The 20150-nt window shown below is 39.2% G+C and overlaps 4 protein-coding genes across 4 annotated transcripts; 3 read left to right on the top strand and 1 right to left on the bottom strand.

The window, feature by feature from the left end:
* The first annotated feature begins 330 nt into the window (after nt 1-330).
* Nucleotides 331-6634, top strand: LOC141827560 (uncharacterized). Its single transcript, XM_074714832.1, has 9 exons — nt 331-692; nt 784-861; nt 2175-2918; nt 3034-3136; nt 4316-4416; nt 4526-4700; nt 5865-6035; nt 6113-6213; nt 6301-6634. The coding sequence occupies exons 1-9, from the start codon at nt 366-368 to the stop codon at nt 6376-6378; spliced, it is 1878 nt and encodes a 625-aa protein (XP_074570933.1). The 5' UTR covers nt 331-365; the 3' UTR covers nt 6379-6634.
* A 1498-nt stretch (nt 6635-8132) lies between these two features.
* Nucleotides 8133-8780, bottom strand: LOC141826074 (PRA1 family protein F2-like). Its single transcript, XM_074713326.1, has one exon. The coding sequence runs from the start codon at nt 8772-8774 to the stop codon at nt 8133-8135; it is 642 nt and encodes a 213-aa protein (XP_074569427.1). The 5' UTR covers nt 8775-8780.
* Nucleotides 8781-9267: 487 nt separating this feature from the next.
* LOC141826032 (CRM-domain containing factor CFM3, chloroplastic/mitochondrial-like) lies at nt 9268-17929 on the top strand. The gene is made up of 10 exons (XM_074713288.1): nt 9268-10044; nt 11238-11724; nt 11812-11942; nt 13142-13492; nt 16069-16225; nt 16525-16817; nt 16944-17003; nt 17087-17179; nt 17322-17423; nt 17492-17929. The coding sequence occupies exons 1-10, from the start codon at nt 9268-9270 to the stop codon at nt 17573-17575; spliced, it is 2535 nt and encodes an 844-aa protein (XP_074569389.1). The 3' UTR covers nt 17576-17929.
* Nucleotides 17930-18177: 248 nt separating this feature from the next.
* Nucleotides 18178-19735, top strand: LOC141828303 (transcription factor BHLH148-like). Its single transcript, XM_074715704.1, is given in 4 exon segments — nt 18178-18277; nt 18280-18914; nt 19000-19278; nt 19584-19735. Coding segments are annotated over 4 exon segments (1047 nt in total). The 5' UTR covers nt 18178-18255; the 3' UTR covers nt 19695-19735.
* Nucleotides 19736-20150: the final 415 nt, after the last annotated feature.

Here is a 20150-nt window from a genome sequence, read left to right as displayed (position 1 = left end):
TCTAGACGTTATAACAATTTGGGTAGCTTTTATATGACATAAATCATAAATTTATAGTAATTTTTATATATTATAGTAGCTACTTAATTTTTACACGATGTAAAATTTTAAAATTTAAATTTATCCTAAATATATTATAATAATTGATACTTTTATATATAATAATAATTATTTAATAATTTTTATATATTATAATAATTATCAATAATTATTATAGTAATACGGGATCAAAGAGTATTTTTTAAAATAAAATAATTTTAATTGAAAATGAGTTTCATTTTCTTTTCCCAAACGGCCTCAACCGGTAGACCAACGAGCAAAGCATCGAGATTTCTTGTCGTTTACTTTTCTCCAGCCGATTCGCGATGCATCTTCTCCAGTGCCACGCCGAAGTCCGCACCGCCCTCGCTGCTGCGGCCACCGTCTTCTGCTCCCGCAACGGCGCTCCCCCATTCTCCGGTCGAGGGAGGAGAGAGTGGCGGCCCACGGTCTCCTTTGGCCCGATCGTCTTCCCCCGCGTTGCCCCTTCTCTAAGGTCGTTCTCCGTTTCGGACGACGCCCTCGCTGCCGTTCCCTCGGCCGTGAAGGAGGGAGAGAAACCGGCGATTTGCACAGCGGACGAGCTCCACTATGTCCCAGTCCCTGGCACCGAGTGGAAGCTCGCTCTCTGGCGTTATAGACCGCCTCCCGAGGTACTGGCTCACGCAATCCCGTTGTAAAAAATGGGTCTTTGATTTGTTTCGTGTGCCGTTGTTTGAACTGTGCGCTGGTGGGGATCTATAGGTACCGAAGAGGAATCATCCCTTGATGCTGTTGTCTGGGGTTGGCACAAACGCGATCGGATTTGATCTTTCTCCAGGGGTTAGTACCATTTAGGAAGTTTTCCCCTTCTTTTCTTCCTCTGCTTGTCGTCGTCATTTGTTAGTCATTTGTCTTTATTATGTTGTTATTTGATCACACGGAAAACCTGCAAGCAAGATAACGGAACTATATAATTCCCCCATTTCTGTGGTGTCACAACAACCAAGGTTGTCTAGGTGCGTGGAATATAGGTTGGTCACCCCGCGCTTCTGATGTGTTACAGAACCAAAGCATCACTTCGAGCCAAAAGCCATAGGTAAAATCATGGAGTTCCAACTGCTTTTTGAAAAATATTAAAGGCGGAAAATTCCACATTGCATTGCTTTAAAATGATGGTGAAGATTGAAAAGACATATGGTGCATCCTTTGGTTGAAGGCTCCAGCAACTCAATTACCATTCCAGCAACTCAATTACCACTCCATTCCCGTTGGCCATTGCCACACCAATCAGGAGCTTCCCTTGTCTACTCCAACAATCTTCTCTGTGGTACATCACAGATAAAGGCCAAATGAAAAGAAGGAAATTCAGGGGGAATATGATTCATTCCTGTTCTCTTATCTATTGCCTTCATCAAGATGTTTCATTTCAGACCTAAGATCAACTGGAACATACCCTCCCTCCCTTGGTTGTGTCCTAGAAAATCATACAATTTCTCATAATCCAATATACCCTTGTGATAAAGGTGCTTGTCTTTGGGTGGATATGATGAATACAGTACATGCCATGAATTCCTAGAATGATATGGCATTATCAATGCCAATAACTGCACCTTTTGCCAGTTAGAGGAGGAATCATGGATGCACCTTGTTTCATTTTTCTGCCTTGGTACATTTCTCCAAAGCCATTCTTTGTTCAAACTCAGTTAATTATCCATTCATCTTCTTGTAGGAACAGGGATGGTGTACATTCCTAGGCAATTTGTTAGTCTATCTCGCTCATTTACTTGATATTGAGGAACCTCTCCAAAGTGATGTATTATATCCTAAAAGATCCTTTTAATCAAGCCCTTGATCCTCTCAATTCACAAGGCCATAGTCAGAATATGGCATTGAAATTTAAACCAGAGGGATCAAAACACTATACTCCTCTCAGGATGGTGGTGGAAAATTAAGAGCTCAGCTGATTCAAAAAGCTCCCTTTCCCACTAACATCATCCATATGCATCTCTATGTACCCAATAGCCACTTCTCAACATCTCTTTCTATCCTTGAGAATTTTGTTGCACAAGTTTAAGATCATCAGATTTCTTCCCATATCCTTGTTAGTTTCTCTATTTTATTATTTTTGATGATACCTGTTAATGTATATTCAGGCTTCATTTGCTCGTCACATGTCTAACCAAGGTTTTGATACATGGATAGTCGAAGTGAGAGGCGCTGGATTGAGCAAACGTGCAGATGAGTGGAAGGCGGTTGATGATCTTTTAATTAAGCCTGTTATATCTGTTGCAAATTCTGTTGATGCAGTTAATCAAAAGGGTGTTATGTCAGTTGGAGAAAAAATGGTTGGGAATTCCGGTTCTATGCCAGATACTAAAAGTACAAATGTTATGCCAATTGGAGAAAAAATGGTTGGGAACTCCAGTTCTATGCCAGATCCTATAAGTACAAATGTAAATGGGAAAATGGTTGATAGTTTTACATGGAATGAATCAAAATTGGTAACTGAGCTAAGTGACACTTTTATGCGGTTGGCTGAAAGACTGTCAGGTTATCTAAATGAAGGTCAATTAAGGGATATCTCAGATAAGTTCTTTGATCAAATTTCAAAACTTCTGGAAGACGCTCGACTATCTGAGCGCTTGAATGAGATCACAGAAAACATATCCACTTTGCTAGAAACAAGACAGAATTCTGCTTTTGCTGAGCAAATAAAGGATCTGAGTCAACGCTTAGTAAATGTGATTGAAGAAGGTCATCGATCAGTTTCTCCTCAGCTGTTTGACTTGCAAGAGCGCCTTTCAACAACCATACAAGACTTCCAGAATCAGCTTGATTTAATTGTGACTTATAACTGGGACTTTGATAACTACTTAGAGGAAGACATACCTGCTGCGGTGAGGCGACATGTCTTTTTTTAGTCAAAAAATCAATTTGGCAATATTTAGCTGTACACATATAAGAATTCATTCTTTAAACTTGGAAACTTATGAGGCTCATTTTCTTTTTCAGATGGAATACATAAATCTTGAGTCTCAGAGTAAGGATGGAAAGTTGCTAGCGATTGGGCACTCTATGGGGGGAATCTTATTATATGCTATGCTATCCAAATATGGTAAAGTTTGATTTTTATTATAAGGGCAGATTATTCTAAGATGGTGGTAATGGTGGGACCTCTTTAATTCAGATAGCTATTTGTCTTGTGGTTCACTTCATCTTTCCATCTTTGCATTTGAATATGCTAACTATAGCTCTATAGCTATGGGGTGCCTGCATATAGTTGTATGCGATAATTTATAATGCATGCACAACTGAATACAGTTTCAAATTTAGAACAGTTGTCGGTTCATGCTGTCCACCCCCATTTCTTCCTTTTCTATTCTTGCCTCTGTAGTGTGTGACTCTTTTTGGTTCATGTTTTTCCCTGTATGTCTTCCTATTGTTGCCTCTTGAGTGGGTTACTGCCTTCAAGTTAGGCTTCATATGCTAAACCCTATTGCTCTATTGATTATTTAAGAAGCACTTCTCTTCTACCAACTACAATGATGTCCTTAGATGTCCTGATCCATGAATATGTGGAAATGAATATGTTTAACACACTAGATACTTTCACTGGTTCGTATTTTAACACAAGATACTTTCATGAATGGTATTATGGACTGCCATGACAAGATATTTTGGCACCATGGCTTTTATGGACCACTTGGTTAGCTATTGACAGTGATACCATGCTAATGTTGCTAGCTTGCATTGATAACCAAGTAGCATCGGATCCATCATGAATGTTGAAGCTAGGAGGCTCCATGCTCATTAGTCTCACGTAGCGCAGTGGTCTATTATATAAATATAAGTCGGTCCCTTTTCTAACAGCTACTGTTATGAAGCTTGAGCTTTAGGGATAAGTGGTTATCCATTCAAATTCAACATCATATCTGACCAAGAGGACCAAGGCTCAAATCCTACCTATGTCAGGCAAAAAATAGGCTTGTATTTCTGAGTCATGGTAGGCATGAGGTCGCATATTGAAGGTAGGGGGGTTATGCAGTTTTACACAATGTTCTATTATGGGATAAATCCATGGTAGTCTTTTCCAAATATCTGGAACCTGATTGCTTGTTTTTGTAATGAAACACAATTTTTTTTTCTGCTTTGAGAAAATGATGTATGAGTTCATGCTTAATGAAATGATCTTTAATTTAGTACTTAGTGCAAGTCATTGAGATAAACCCGGGATAAGTAACTTCTAGCCGCCTCAGTGCTATAGAACTGACTTTTCTTTCTTCTCATTGCTTAGCCTATGAAAATAGAAAACCTATGTTGGCTGGAGTAGTTACTTTGGCATCTTCTGTCGACTACACAACCTCTAAATCATCACTGAAATTGTTACTACCACTTGTAAGTTGCATGCTTATTTTTGTGTGCATTAAATTTGACACTTTCAATTTTTTTAATATTTTTTTTACAATTTAATGGAGGAACTTAATTTTGTTTATTTATTACACAGGCTGATCCTGCACAGGCGCTTAATGTTCCTGTTGTCCCTTTAGGAGCTTTATTAGCAGCTGCCTATCCTTTATCATCTAAACCACCATACGTGCTGTCATGGCTTAATGATCAAATATCAGCACAGGATATGATGCACCCTGAGTTGTTTACAAAGCTTATCTTGAATAATTTTTGTAAGTGCAAATTCACTGAACCGTAGTTTCAATATAAGTGGCTTTGGCTTTTTTTTTTTCATCTCTTTGGGTTGGTGGATGAATTGATTTGGTTTGTACAGCTTTAAATCTAGCTTAGTCAACTTTATATAGTTTTGTGAAATTCTCTTTGAAAGATGTGGAGGATGTGATTAATATGAACAGAAAAGGTAAGTCTGAAAGGCTATGATTGTTTGTAGCTTACGGTTTACTTTGATGTTCGGTTATTTGTAGCTTGTGATCTTTAAACAGCTAGTTATTCAGAATAAATGCTACAATTCAGTTTTTTTTTTTTTTTTTTTTTTGCAGAAACAATTCTTTTCTCTCTCTGTATTTACAGTTTTTTCCTAAAACATTTTGTTTGTGTTCCCATAAAATAAGGATGGAGTAAAAATTACTTTTATTTTTCATAAGGATAAAACTCTATCTTAATTACTTTATATCCGTTTCAAATGTCACCATCTTACATTCTGAATCATGATACTTCTTTACTGAACATGAAAATACAATGGTTTTATACTTATTTATCATGGTTTATTAATCATATTTGGTTAGATAAGGAAGTTCTTTCAGTAACCCCTAATAGTAATTTAGGCCTTGTCATTTGCTTGCTTTAGTCTGTCATTTGCTGACTGCTACTGCTTCTTCTAAGTGTTTTTGAACTGGGTGACTGCTTCTGGCTGGTTCCAGATGGCCCCTAAGTTGTATGTTCATTTTCTACCATCACACAGTCCACCAGCGATAGCCAACAGATGAACATGGGTTTAAAGCAAGGATAATCAACTGGATAAAGTGTTTTCTCTTTCTTAGCCTGCTACCTATGAGTTTAATGTTAAGTTCAAGTGTTCAAACAAGTCCAATCACCCTTAAAAGTTAATGAAGGTTCACTCTATCCCTAAATAAATTTCACAGCATCTATGTGTGTGCCCAGCATCTATTGAACCGTCTCTCTATTTATCCAGTCTTTATTTTCCACACTGTATCCATTTTTAAGAATTGTGTTGTTTTGCTATTTGGATGATATTGAACTTCTCTATCTACAGTGCGGCACAAGTTCTGTAAAGGAATATCTCAACATAATTGTTGTCTATTCCTTTTTAGTCTTTTACCTGGTTCCTGTTTTTTGAGTTCCCTATGTCTTGGCAGGCACTGTACCTGCCAAAGTGATCCTCCAGCTAACTACTGCTTTCCGCGATGGAGGTCTTCGCAACAGAACTGGCACTTTCCTCTACAAGGATCATCTGCACAAGTGTGCAGTGCCTATCCTTGCTCTAGCTGGAGACCAAGACCTGATATGCCCTCCTGAAGCTGTGTATGGTAAGAGTTGTATTGAAACTTGTACAAGGAAATCTATTGTTCAACAGTCTCTTAAATTCTACACTCTGGATGGCCAGAAACTGTTAAAGTCCTCCCAAAGGAGATGGTCAGCTATAAGGCCTTTGGGAAACCTAATGGCCCACATTATGCTCACTACGATCTAGTTGGCGGCCGACTGGTAAATTGCTAACTCCTCCTTCAATTGGTTGTTCTCTTGGTGAAGAAACTGATAAAAGTGGTTAGCTGCGTTTGGTCTCTTATGCAGGCTGTTGATGAAGTCTATCCTTGCATTATACAGTTTCTTTCTCTCCATGATTCTTTATCGCCATCCACTTCAACTTAACATCTAGAGGACTATTTTATCTGAAAAGTGATATGAAGAATCCATTCCACAAATTTGAAAGGTTAGGGTTGCCTCATACCTCTGTGGTTCTAATATATAATTAGTCATCAGGTTTGAATCTTGACTCTAATACCAACAAAAAAAGAAAATGTTTTACTACATTTTAGAAATCCATTTAATTTTTTTATAAATTATCTTTGTTTTCTTAAATTCCATCTTTAAAAAAAATCTATATGGTTTCACATATTTGTTAGCTTCTCTTGGTTGAATTTTTTAATGCTCATAAAGTATGTGCCTATTTGTGCAAATGGTGGATTTGGAAATTCTTTATTAATATCAAATTTTATTTCATAATGATGTTTATAATTTGGTAGTGCCAATTACATACAATAGTTAAATATTTTTAATGTATAATTGTTGTTAAACGGAAAGATAATTGTAAGATGAAAAATGTATTTCCAATATTTATTCCTCATATATCTCCTGACCTATATGAGTTAATTAAATTTAGCAACCTTTTAATAATTCGATAAGTCTATAAAATATTTTCAATTTTAACAACCGCTTCGCATATTTTAACTTTTGAAACAAATTCATCACAAACAATTATAATTAATTTTTAGTTAATTCTTTAAAGAGTTGTTTCATGTGGCATCATATAGCATTTTGAAATCAGTTGGGATTCACAACAAATTCCTGTTATAAATTTGTGACATATTTGTTAGATTTTAAAATAGAAGATTAAATCCAAGCCATCACAATCACCCATTCAATCTACGGTCTGGATTTAATCTTAACTTTAAAATCGAACGGTGTAGATTTCCGTCACAAATTTGTGACAGGAATTTGTTGTGACAAGAAGCTTTATTTTTTTTAAATATCGTATATTGAAGTTGTATGATATTTTATTTTGTCTATTTTACAAATTGCATTCAGGATTGTTAAATCAATATTGCATAAGAATCATCGTATGTTTGTATGTGCAGGATGCGTGATAGAAGAGTTCAAGTGTTCAGATTTTTTTGGACGTTCAAAATAGAAACAGTAATAATCATTAAATAATAGAGTAATGATTCATAATATAGCATGAAAAATACCAATATGAATGCAACATGACATTCACATTGGCAGTACTTGTGGTCCCATTACATGTCAGTGGGATCCACTGTATATAGTTGTGAGTGTCATGTTGCATTCATGTTCAGACATTTTTTGCTATGCTAAAATGAATTATTACTCTAAATAATAAAGCATATTTCATTTCGATGTTAAGTATAGCAATTGCAATTTTTAAATAGCATTTTTTAAAAAAAAAAACAAATTTTATATTAACTTCCTCCCATTATTAATTTTGGAAAAAACGAGAGTAAAACAAAATATAATGGTTGAATGTAATTCATTTTTTACTTTTACATTTTAAGAAATTAATATATATAAAAATCAACATATTAAACTAAATACTTCGTATTTTTTAAAGAAGATACTCTCTTTGATGATTTTTATACAATATCTTAAAATTTATAATAACAAATCTTGTTTTTCTTGAACCATTAAATTACAGTCAATCGCATAAAACAAACTGCAAAGTTTGAAAATAAAAATTTTAAAAAAAAGTGGATGAGAAAAATGACCGCAAACCAGTTCGAGTCTCCCTTCGATATCAACAAAAGCAACGCCGGCGGACCTTCGACCGTCGCATCGAAGGCCTTGTTTCGTTAACGGTGTCGATCGCAGGAAAAGCGGCGGCGAAGAGCTCACACCATTCGCACCACATAGGTCGGCCCCATCGGCGCACCCATTCCGGCGACCAATCCCCCGCTCGCGGCCTGCCTTTCGTCGAGGAACAAATCGTCCGTAACCCTGAAGACCGCGTGGATTGCAACGAGCACCAGCCCCGCGGCGATCGACCTGAACACGCTCGATCCCAGATCCGTGGAGACGAGCGCGAAGAAGGTGGCCACGCAGAGCAGGCCAAGGACGGTCCTGTCCTCGAATCGACGGCCGAAGAGGACGAGCGGCTCGTCGCGGGCGAGGTAGAGGAAGACCCAGGCGGCGGCGAGGGCGATGGAGGCGGCCAGGGAAGAAGGCTGCCAGATGAGGCCGAGGGCGAGGGCGGCGAGGAGGGAGACGGCGTAGTTGGAGCGGAAGTATCCGATGTTTCGGCGGATGCGGTAGAACGTCTCGCCGGAGGATCCGGGGCGGACGAGGGCGGAGGGGTCGAGGAACTGCCCCCAGGGGCGCTGGGAGGCGACCAGGCTGCCGCCCTGCTCACGAAGGCGGGAGAAGAGCGCGGCGGTGCGAGGGGCGGAGAGAATCCCCGCCGGCGATGACTGAGGCGAAGGGGGAGGGGCGGAGGCGGGGATGGTGCCGTAGCCGCGGGGCGAGGCGGAGCGCATGGCGAAACGAGGGGAAACGGACGAGGGGAAACGGAAATGCGGAGGAGCGAAAGCGGTAAACGGATCCCCGCTCCGGTTCACGACTCCGCTCCGGTAGGCAAATGGTGGGGTAGAGGAGCTTTTATACCTAAAAGCGTCGATATATTAAGAAGGCCCCGAGAGGAGGCGGGTGGCGGTCCCGAAAGCGAGCGCGTCGCGTTAGTCGACGGTTATAGGTGGGTACGATTTTAGGTGCGTTTTAAAATGAAGGAAACAGACGCAGTTCGACGGCGAGAAAAAAGGCGGACCGTTGTTGGGTTAATTGCTAAAAATGTCACTCCCAGCCTCACGAGGTTTATCAAAATTACACAATTAAAAATCAACAAAAATATTAATTAATCGATATAAATTAAATATATCATATAATTAGAAAAAAATATTAATCCCAAATTGAAACCCTCGCAACCCGAATCCAAACCCCAAATCGAGGGATTCTCCTCCTCAATCCATCTCCATGGCCACTCTTCAGCTGCACCCCTCCGCCCTCCTCGACTCGCTCCACGCCTCCTTCTCCCGCCTTCGATCTCCCCGCCTCCTCGTCGTCCGCAGCTTCTCTGTCGTTTCCCCTTCACTGAGCTCCCTTCGCGAGCGAGGCGCTCGATCTAAGGCTCATCGTTCCCCCGAAACCGACCTCCAAAGTGCTCCCTGGATCAGCAGATGGAGAGGACCCTCCCTCCGACCGTTCCCGAAGTGGCCTCCAGCCGCTGTCGACTATCGGCATGGTCTTTCCAGCGACGACGAGGAGTTCGGCAATAGTAGGAGCACCGGAAGCAGCACCATGTCTAGGATTGTGGAGAAATTGAAGAAATTCGGGTATATTGATGACTCCGAGGAGGTGAAGGAGAGTCCTTTACCGGAGAAAGGATCAGTGGAGGACATTTTTTACGCTGAGGACGGGATTTTGCCTGATTCGAGGGGCGGGTTATCGTTGGATTTGAATGAGGAAGTAAGGTTTCCGTGGGAGAAGCCATCTGAAACAGACAATGTGGCTTCAGCGAGGAAGAAGAGGACCAAGACTTCGTTGGCTGAACTGACTCTGCCAGAAGGAGAGTTGCGGAGGTTACGGCACATGGCGATTAGGACAAAATCAAGGACGAAGATTAAAGGGGCTGGGGTCACGAAGGATATCGTGGATTTGATTCATGAGAAGTGGAAGACGGAGGAGGTAGTGAGGCTTAAGTGCGAGGGTCCTCCTGCACTTAATATGAAGCGAATGCATGAGATCTTGGAGGTAAGTCAGCTTTTGATTTTTTTTTCCCTCCTTTTTTTCAAGCAGATTATTCGAAAACAGGATGACAGACTGACTTTTCATACTTGCCGATCGAAAACATTGTTTCAGTCTTCTTTTTCTCTCCCAGACAAATCAAATAACAGTTTTCATTTGATTAATTGTCTGAGTTTCTATAAGAAACCTGAAACCTTTCCTCCCTGTTATCCTGGGACCGAAACCCTGGACTCGCAATGATCCTGGGTAGACTTGGCATCCTACTCATTTGGCCGTTCCAGTTAATTTAGATGTACTTAGGACCACTGCCCTAGTGATGTTACAGTTAACAAGAGCATGATAAAAATGCACTCAATGTGTTCGTTAACACACTGTAGTGCAGAATTCTCCAGTATGAGTGGTCAACACAAGTTCTCAAATAACTGAGCTACTGTTCAACCAGTAATAAAATTTGGGGCAACTATGTCTGTTTCTTCCCATGATCTAGAAACTTGTTTTCATTAAGTATAAGTATTAGAGTCATGTTACACTTGAGCATGCTCAGCCACTGAGATTATTGATAGATCTGTAGGTGTTTGATCAAACAATCCCTTTTAATCATGAACTTGATCTAGTTGCTTATGCATGTTTGTGTGCTTTTTTGGCCGTTTTGATGCCATGCTCTGCCATTAATCAGCATATTATCTAATCTTTTTTTTATTTGTGCTGTTTCTGACACCTGCAATATCAATGTAGTCAATGCGTGCAATATGCAATTAGTGGTTTATCACATGAATGTTTCAATGTTTTAGTTGCATTTGTTTAATGTGTTTTTGTAATTAATATTAGTGCATGTGGATTGTTCTTTCAGAGGGAATCAAATTGAAGGGATGCTCAATTTTCTTGCATTCACGAGCTGATGGGTTCCCTAAAAAAACTTGAAATCAACATAACTGTACCATGGTTCAGTAGTGTCAGTTTTCTCTTGAATTTCCTAATTTCATATTTTCATCATATAAAAGTAATCTACCTAACGTTTTTCTCCTTGCTTATTGCTCTGGTTTATGTGTTCTTGTACTATTTATATGAACCAACAGTTTTAATTTTGACATACCACCTTATCTTGCTTTTATTTTTAAATTCATTTTCTATTTACTCCAACTTTTATGGATGGTTATGAAGCTATATGCTGATGATACCAGTTGATTTTTTATAAATAGAGGAAAACAGGAGGGTTGGTGATATGGAGGTCAGGAACCTCTATTTCTTTATATAGGGGTGTGACCTATGAGATCCCTCAACCTGTGAAGATACAGTACCAAAGTCCTGAAAGAGCCAGTTTAAATTCCTTCAAACGAGATACATATAGTCTTGCTCAGGCTTCTGAGTTTAGTAGAGGCAATCATATGGAAGATTTTCATGAACGTGCATCGGCTAAAGTGGATGAGAGAAAAGATCTTCAACTTCCTCCAGAATCTCACTATGACAAAGAGATTGACAAACTATTGGATGATCTAGGTCCTCGTTACACGGATTGGCCTGGAAATGGACCACCCCCTGTAGATGCTGATTTGCTTCCAGGTGTAGTTCCTGGCTACGAACCTCCTTTCAGGATTCTCCCTTATGGAGTGAAGCGTACTCTTGGACTAAAGGAAGGTACAGCATTACGCAGACTTTCAAGGGTTTTGCCTCCGCATTTTGCTCTTGGTAAGCATGACTTTGTTTTTATGTCTTGAATAAATAAGTCTGGAAGTCATTGCCTTTGCATAAAATTTTTGTTTCAAAACGTCTCAGGGAGAAGCAGGCGACTTCAGGGGTTAGCATCAGCCATAGCGAAGCTTTGGGAGAAAAGTTCCATAGCAAAGATTGCTTTGAAGCGTGGAGTGCAGCTCACCAGCAGCGAAAGGATGGCGGAAGAGATCAAGGTTATTTGAGTCTCCTTGTCAACAATTCTTAGCATGCTAAATTGTTTATAGATTAATTACTTTTTAGATGGAGGTTCTCATAATGAATTACCAGGCTAACCATTTATTAGAATCTAAATTGCATAATCTTCATTTCGTTGACTGTATACGAACCATGTCTTGTAAAAGCTTTGAACAATGTAAATTTGGTATAAAGAAGAGTATGCACCTTCCGCCTGAGTTTAATTACATGAAACTAGGGAATCATATTAGATGACTAAACCAGCTAATCTGGCTCATCTGCAGAGTAAACTATGATATTTGCTGATTTAAGATCCACAGCCATAGTCAATTGATCTATTTTCTCAAATCCTAACTATTACTCCTTGTGTTTTGCAAAAGAGTCCTTTAGAGTTTTTCATACTTCTTAAGAAAAACAATTAATATGCTTACTTTTTGGCAAAAAAAAAGAGAACTAATATCTAAATTGCCCTTATCCAAACCCAATTATTGTGTACTGGGAATAAGAAAGAATTTAAAAGTGACAGAAAACAAAGAGGAATGCATTAGAAGCAGAGTATTTAGTGAAGGGTAGAATTGAAAGATAAAAGTTTAATTGTCTTGGTATATGAGAATGACAAATAATACGAAACAAATTTTCCTCTCTAAGAGGATTCTTGGTGTGAAACATAGGGAGCAATTGTGTAGAAATTTAACAAACAACATCTTTTCTAAAGATAGAAGCTTTCTGGATAATTCTTTTCTTTCTTGGCAAAACGTTATGCCTGCTATAAGCAACTTAACATTGTCTGGTGAAAGCATCATACTTCCACTTACAATTGGATATAGAAGCTATGTTGAGGATATTTTGTTTGCAATATCACTTGCAACTAACAGATACTGGAGAAAAAATCTCAGTGACGTGTTTAATTTTCTGTAAGCTTAAAAGCAATTATTTTTGCTGTTTTTGTGTGGTGGATTTATGAAAAGATACTAATGTTTGATTCTCACTGTGAACATCATAGGTTGGTTGATAGGTATATTCTTATGTTACCAGAGGGATTAAAATCAAGTTGTTTGAATCATACTAAATGGACCTCTAAAGTGTCAAGTTTTGTGAATTATTTGTTTGCTGTTTTCTTTTTCTTCTGCCAATAGTCTAATATGTGATTCATCCAAAAACCTTAGTATTTGCTAATGCTTCCCGTGCTTGGTTGCAGAAGCTAACTGGGGGTGCAATCCTTTCTAGAAACAAGGATTACATTGTCATTTATAGAGGAAAGGATTTCTTGTCCCCAGAAATTACAGAGGCATTGCTTGAGCGGGAAAGATTAGCCAAGACCTTACAAGATGAAGAAGAACAAGCACGACTAAGAGCATCATCCTTGGTTGCGTTAAATGACACGTCAGTTATAGAACCTGGGATAGCTGGTACACTTGGTGAAACACTAGAAGCTCATGCTAGATGGGGAAATGATATTGATGATGATCATGCGCACAAAATGGTGAGAGCTGCAGAGATGAATAGACATTCCAACATTGTGAGGAAGCTAGAGAGGAAACTTTTCATTGTAAGTATCCTGACATAGGAAACCATCCTAACAATCTAAAGTATCCATTGAATAATTATCACATGTCTTTGTTGACATTTTATCTTACTGATTTATGCATCATTTCAAGTCCAAGCTACTTGGGTCTGCTTGCATTGTTGTCTAAATTTGAAAATCCTTCCTTTAAAATAAGCAAGCACCCTTTTTTGTTATTAAATTCAAGGCCATCCTTCCTTGTTTCCCTCTATTAATTAACTCAAATGTTCTGTGCAGAATTTGTATGTTTTTCTGTTACTCTTCTTTTTCTTGGAGCCAAGTCTTAGGATTGCTAACAGGTAATAAAATTGTTAGGGTTATTGGTAGAGTGGATTTAGTTCCACATTAGGTGTTTAAGTCTCTTTGAAAAACGGTTTGCTATTTCCCTTTTCCCAAACTTAACATGATATTAAGGCACCAATTTTAGGGTTAGGGTGTCTTTCTACTGTAAACCCCTTTAGGAGGAGGCCATCACTAGATTTGGCATCCTCCCCTCGTCCTCTCCTATCTCTATGTTGTTCAATCTCTCCTTGTCCATAAACCATGTTGTCGCTTCCATGATTAAATCAAAGGTCAACAAGCTAGTACTCAAATAGGCCAAATCCATCTCCAAGTTCGTAAAGTTGGTCTTTACCATGAATGCGTGCAATTGTACTCTTTTGCAGGAGGTAATACAGGCAATGGAGAAAGCATGCTGCTTTAACGAGGTTGATGTCCAAATAGCTGTCTCCACCTTCAATTATTCATGTACTCATGCTACTTTTCCATTGTGAAACCTTTCGATTCTAGACTCCACCATCACCACAAACATCCACACATACTCAGTCTACAATTTCTTTGCTACACTATTTGCTACTCCAGCAACCCCTTTGGGAATCTACCTCTCGTCGTTAGCAGCTTTCTCTAGTTCAAGCACTCATCTACTCTACCAGCGCAGCTTCTTCCACCTTGTGATAACTATGGCTTTGTCTTCAAACTGACATGACGAGAGGTAGAGGTGGACTTTGTGAAATCGTACTGTACCTTGTGGCATGATCAAAATGATTCATTTTTTTGGTAAATTACCAAAACATGATAATAATAGACACGGGTAAGCTCTTTTGTGCCACTTGTGCCCATCTTGTTGATCTTCTAACAGTTGAGATTTCCTAGACTAAGCTTCCTCTTTGCTGGATCAAATTCATTTTCCTTCATTCCCTGCTCCCTCATCTTGGCAAACTTGTTTCTTCAATCAAATTCTCTTCTCCCAGCACCTTCTCCTTTTCCATTTCATGTGGTATGTTTCTCCTGTTATTCTCATTTCCTTTGGCATTTTCAAATCTTTTATTTCTTCCTCATAATGTTTCTTCTCCCTTGGTTTCTCACATCTACTCAACGACTCTTCTTCTTTCCCTTCTCAAGCTCTTCTTCATTTTAATCTTTCAATTATTCTCCAATCTAAATTCTTCGTTGAAGCAATTCTTGCTTCTTTTTCTTTTTCCCTCTCATTCATTCTAAAGAAGAACTTTGTTCAATTTGCTTGCTTCATTTTAGGCACCTGAAGAGCCAGGGAAGACATGAATTATATGTTTTCTTCTCTTCTGAGTAAAACATAGTTTCCTTAGTGTACTGTCCAGCAGAAGATCGAGCTATTCAACTTATCTTTTCTCTAGCACCCTTGAGTACTTTGTTTTTTTGTTTTTCTTCAATGTATTACATGCTTCCGTATGCACCATTTCATGAGGAAGCCCACTTGAGAGATTAGTTCTTGGAGGTCTTCTTCATGTTAGTTGCACTTCATTCTTTCTCTCTTTATTGCATGTTCCATCGACTTTTTTTGGAGTTTGCTTAGTTGTGTTTCATTTTCATAGTTATGATCTCAGTCGATATTCTTTATATTTTCTAGTTTTAGTTTATATAACAAGTTGGTTATAATAGTTTCTATGCTCAACTTGAGGGGGAGTGTTGAGTTATTAGAACTATTGCTGTTGTGGGTTTCGTCTCTTATTGGGAGTTTTTACTTACGGTTTTGCAATGAATCTTCTATATAACCATGGAATAGCTCTCTTTGAAAGACAATGTAATATTTCCCTTTTTACCTAAGCATAACAAGAATTACTCAAATTTCCCAGTTCTATTTAATGGATTCACAGTCAATAAGCATTTATCAGAAGTTGCAAAATGTAATTTGTCATCCCTGTTTAGTCCTTTTATGTTCCTAAACTTCTAAGTTCTCATTAATATTGAATAAGATGGAAATTTTCTCTTAGTATCACAAGTTTTTGCTTTTCGTTATTATGACGATGGAGTAAGTGGTCTTGGTTTCTATGAGGATGTGGCTATACAATTAACCTAGAATTGCATTAGAATGATTCCTTCCATCCAATAGTGTGCCTTATCTGATTTATAATAATCAGGCAACCAGTAGCAATAAATTTACAGGAACTAATGCCATTGACCGATTTTTTTTTCCAGGCTGCAATTTTCTGTTGCTAAATTCAGTAGTGTATTTCATGTGTGTCCTGCAAAAATGAGCAATCATATTTTAGATTTTAGTACTCTAAACAATTTGTATGTCACAGGCTGAACACAAGGTCAACAAAGCTGGTAGAGTTTTAGCAAAGGTGGAAGAATCATTGCAGCCAGCTGAACATGTTAAGGATCCTGAACCAATAACCGAGGAAGAAAGGTTCATGTTCCGGAAGCTAGGTTTGAGGATGAAGGCATTTTTGCTCCTTGGTAATTTTACATTGAATTCTCAATTTTATATTAGGCTCAATATTGTTGAGCTGCTTATTTTCTGGCAGTGTACTGGGATTTCACAGTTTGCCTTGACTTGTTTACCAGCAATGCTCATGAGTATTACATAACTGTTGTTTTTCGTGTATTGTTTGAGATGAATTCTTGCCGTTTTCCTTTCTTATGATTTAAACGTGCAGTCCCTTTCTGTCTTGCCCTTGAACAGTCTATTTTAATTATTTTTGCTTCTTGTATGCATCTTCCCAAGTGTTAATGATGCTGGAAGTCCAAAAATGCAGGTAGGAGAGGAGTTTTTGATGGCACGATTGAGAACATGCACTTACACTGGAAGTACAGGGAATTGGTCAAGATTATTATCAAAGCAAAAACCTTTTCGCAGGTTAAGAATGTTGCTTTGGCACTTGAAGCAGAAAGTGGGGGTGTCCTAGTGTCTGTGGACAAGGTCTCCAAGGGTTTTGCCATTATTGTGTATAGAGGGAGGGATTATCACCGGCCTCCTACATTGAGACCTAAGAATCTACTAACAAAAAGAAAGGCTTTAGCACGCTCCATAGAGCTCCAGAGGCGCGAGGTAATTAAAAAGTTCTCGTTGATGTAAATTTCTTCTTTGACTTTGAAAACTCCTAAGCAAATAGTTTTCGTGTATTCTATTCTGTTCTCCTCTAGTCTTCTGATGGACACTGATCATTGATTGTAGGCTCTAAACCGTCATATTTCGAATTTGCAAAAGAAAGTGGATCAACTTAGATCCGAACTGGTATCTTATTTCTGTTTTAAATAATTTAAGATCTCTTATTTTCTGGTTAAAAGCTGCAGTCTCTTCAAATATTTCTCTCTCAGGCACAAATGGACATAGCTAAAGATCAAGGCGATGAGGAGTTGTATGCCAAGCTCGACTCTGCATATTGTTCTGAAGACGAAGAAGATACAGAGGTGAGTCTATTCTGAGAAAAACTCAAACTATTGCAATACAACTCGTACAGAGGTGTCGGGTCTCAAATTTACTTTCAACTTTTACTTTTGTTTTACCCATCGTTTGGGTGTCTGAAATCTCTCTTCCTTTTTGGTCTTGTAGGATGATGATGATGTTGAAGCCTATTTTAACACTTTAAATAGTGCTGTTGCCGTCGATGAATCGATGCGCAATCACAATGTTCACGATGAAGAAGCGCTTGAGGTTTGAGAAAATATGTTGCTGTCCCTTGATGTTATCTGGAGGTTACTAATATCCTTTATATTTTGCAGGATGATGAGGGTTATCCTGATACTTTTGCCCGTGCTGCTGAAATTGACAACGTCGGCGACGATGAAGAAAATGGAGAAGATTAAAGTCACGATTGCGAGCTCGAGAAAGATAGTCAGTCGATAACAGCGACAAGGATGAATCGGGTGATTATCTTGATCCCTCAGCTAGTCTGCTAACAGTTTGCAAAGAAGAATGACTTCGACAGTGAGTATCATTTACATTCAAGTTCAGATGGGAAGCTAAGATGAGCGCCATTAGATTTTGCCTTGTAAATTGCCATTCATTAACAATCTTAAATTACTCTTTTTTGTTTAAAAAAAAAGAAACAAAATCAAGGAGGCAACCATTGTCATTATGCAAATCATAGTTTATTTGGAGTTTATTGTACTAGAATGACATTAGACAAATCACATTTATATATTTGTTGTTTTCAGAAAACAAACGTGTGTAAAGAGGATTTTGAGCCTCAATAAACGTGTGTAAATTTCCAAAATTAGTACATGTTTCCCTCAATAAATTATTACCAATGGATTCTCCCTTCGTTCAGATTGTTCTAATATCTTAGTTTTTGTCTTTTTTTTTTCTTCCAGTCTTCAGTCTCACATGCAGTCCTTAGCCTGGAAATGGAATAAACAATATTAATGGCAACGACGGAGAAGCTACTTAATTACACCACATGCGATTTGTTCTCCCATCGCCCACGCGCTTATTTGGGCGGCTCCGATCTGTTGACGAATCCGTTGTCACCGAATCGAGGGTCGAGATGGAGCTCCGAGGCATCCGGTCCACGCCCGCCCAATTCGTCAGGTGGGGGAAATGAAATCCCGCTTTCTGCGTCACGTGGGCTTTTTCAACGTTGACTCTGGGCTCCCCCAATTTGACCACGTTTTTGGAATGCCGCCGCCCTTTTATACCTCCCGATCTCCGCACCTTAAACGCACCGGCTCAATAAAGCTGACAAATTGGAGAGCAACGGCGATGGAGATGGAGCCCTTCGCGCCCTTCGGCCCCTTCCCCGACGAATACTTCCACGGCGGCGACAGCAACCTGTTCTGGCCTTCGTCGCCGGACCTGCTGCACTTCGATTGCCCCGCCGCCGCCGCCGCCGCCGCCGCCGCAGCCTTGTCGGAGCTCTTCCCGGAGTTTGATCCCCCGCCGCCGGAGGTTCATCGAAGTGCATTCCGAAGGTACGAAGGCGGGCAAATGACGGAGTGCTCGATCTCGGGGGCGGGCACCGGCGGTGGGAACATGCACCGGCGGGTGGTGGAGATGCTGAAGAGGATCTCGAAGGCGGAGGAGCAGACGCCTAGCCCGGTCGAGACGAGCCGCGGATTCCGGCACATGATGAGGGAGCGGCAACGGCGGGAGAAGCTCAGCGAGAGCTATGCGGCTTTGTACTCCATGATCGCCTCGAGATCAAAGGTCCCCCCTTTTTTGATCGAATCCCCTGTTTTAAATTAAACCTTTTGAACCAAATTTTTAATGGATCTTCCATCTGAAACCTCAGAGCGATAAGAACTCGATCGTCCAATCGGCGACTCAGTATTTGCGAGAGCTGAAGGGGGTGAAGCAGGCGCTTCAGAAGCGCAACCAGGAGTTGACGGCGCGGGTTCTTGGGAGCGATGAAGTGGCGACTATCAAAATTAGGGTAGATAATCCTTCTTCTCCCATAGACTCCATGATCGGGGCTCTTCGATGCTTGCAGAACTTGAATGTGACGGCCAAAGCCATTCACTCCGATCTCTCTTGCACGGAGTTCTCAGCCACCATGAGCATCGATACCAAGGTGAGGGATCGCCGCAGAAATATTTTTCACTTTGCTTCCGGAATTTTCTGCCTTTTTTCATTTCATCCCTAATATTTAACTTATTACCCATCACCGCCGTAAAGTGTACATAAAAAAAAAACTTTAGGTACAAACAGTAGTGGATTTTGTAATTACTGAAAATTGAAGCGTAATATGAGAAAGGTAAAAAAATTATGAATCTCCTAGTAAATATATCACAAATAATAGTACAAACAACTAAATATTTTTAATATTAATGTGATATTTTATGTATAATAATAATTATTGTTTTACTTTTGCAATAGATTCAGACGGCTGACGTGGAGAAAGCCGTGGAAGAAGCTCTGATGGAAGTAGAGAAGCAGCAGCTTCCTGGAATCAGCTCTTGGCCACAGAAATGTCACGTGGAAATATAATTTCTTTTTACCACATTTTTTACATGTTTTTCATGTTTTTTTTTACAGCGTCAGCGCCTCTTGTCAGTGCATGTTGTCTTATTTTGACCATTTTCTTAAAGAAATGCTGCAGGTTGACGGCGTCAGATAATTACAAGTTTAGTTTCACGTTTAACATGTGTGTCTATAACAGTCAACGATAAGGCAAATGGACGTTCTAGTTTATCCTTAAAATTTGGTCTGCCCTAAATTGTTTCATTTGTAAAAGTAGTTATATGCATAATTTTAATCGTCCTTAATTAATTTTTATTTTTAAATCCTTTAATTTGGATAAATTCAGAAATATAAATAATTTTTCGTCCTTAAAATTTTATTTCATTGAGAGAAAATATTCTACAAAATATATATAGTTAATTATAGAAGAGGATCCGAACCCGATAGTTTTTTTTTCATATCGGACGCCAGTTATTTATGCAA

This window comes from Curcuma longa, chromosome 4 (genome assembly GCF_044706935.1).
Source record: "Curcuma longa cultivar G26 ecotype Majalengka, Jawa Barat chromosome 4, ITB_CL_G26_1.1, whole genome shotgun sequence".
NCBI lineage: Eukaryota > Viridiplantae > Streptophyta > Magnoliopsida > Zingiberales > Zingiberaceae > Curcuma > Curcuma longa.
The sequence above is the reverse complement of the archived record's forward strand: the minus strand, read 5'-3'. Positions and strand labels throughout refer to the sequence as shown.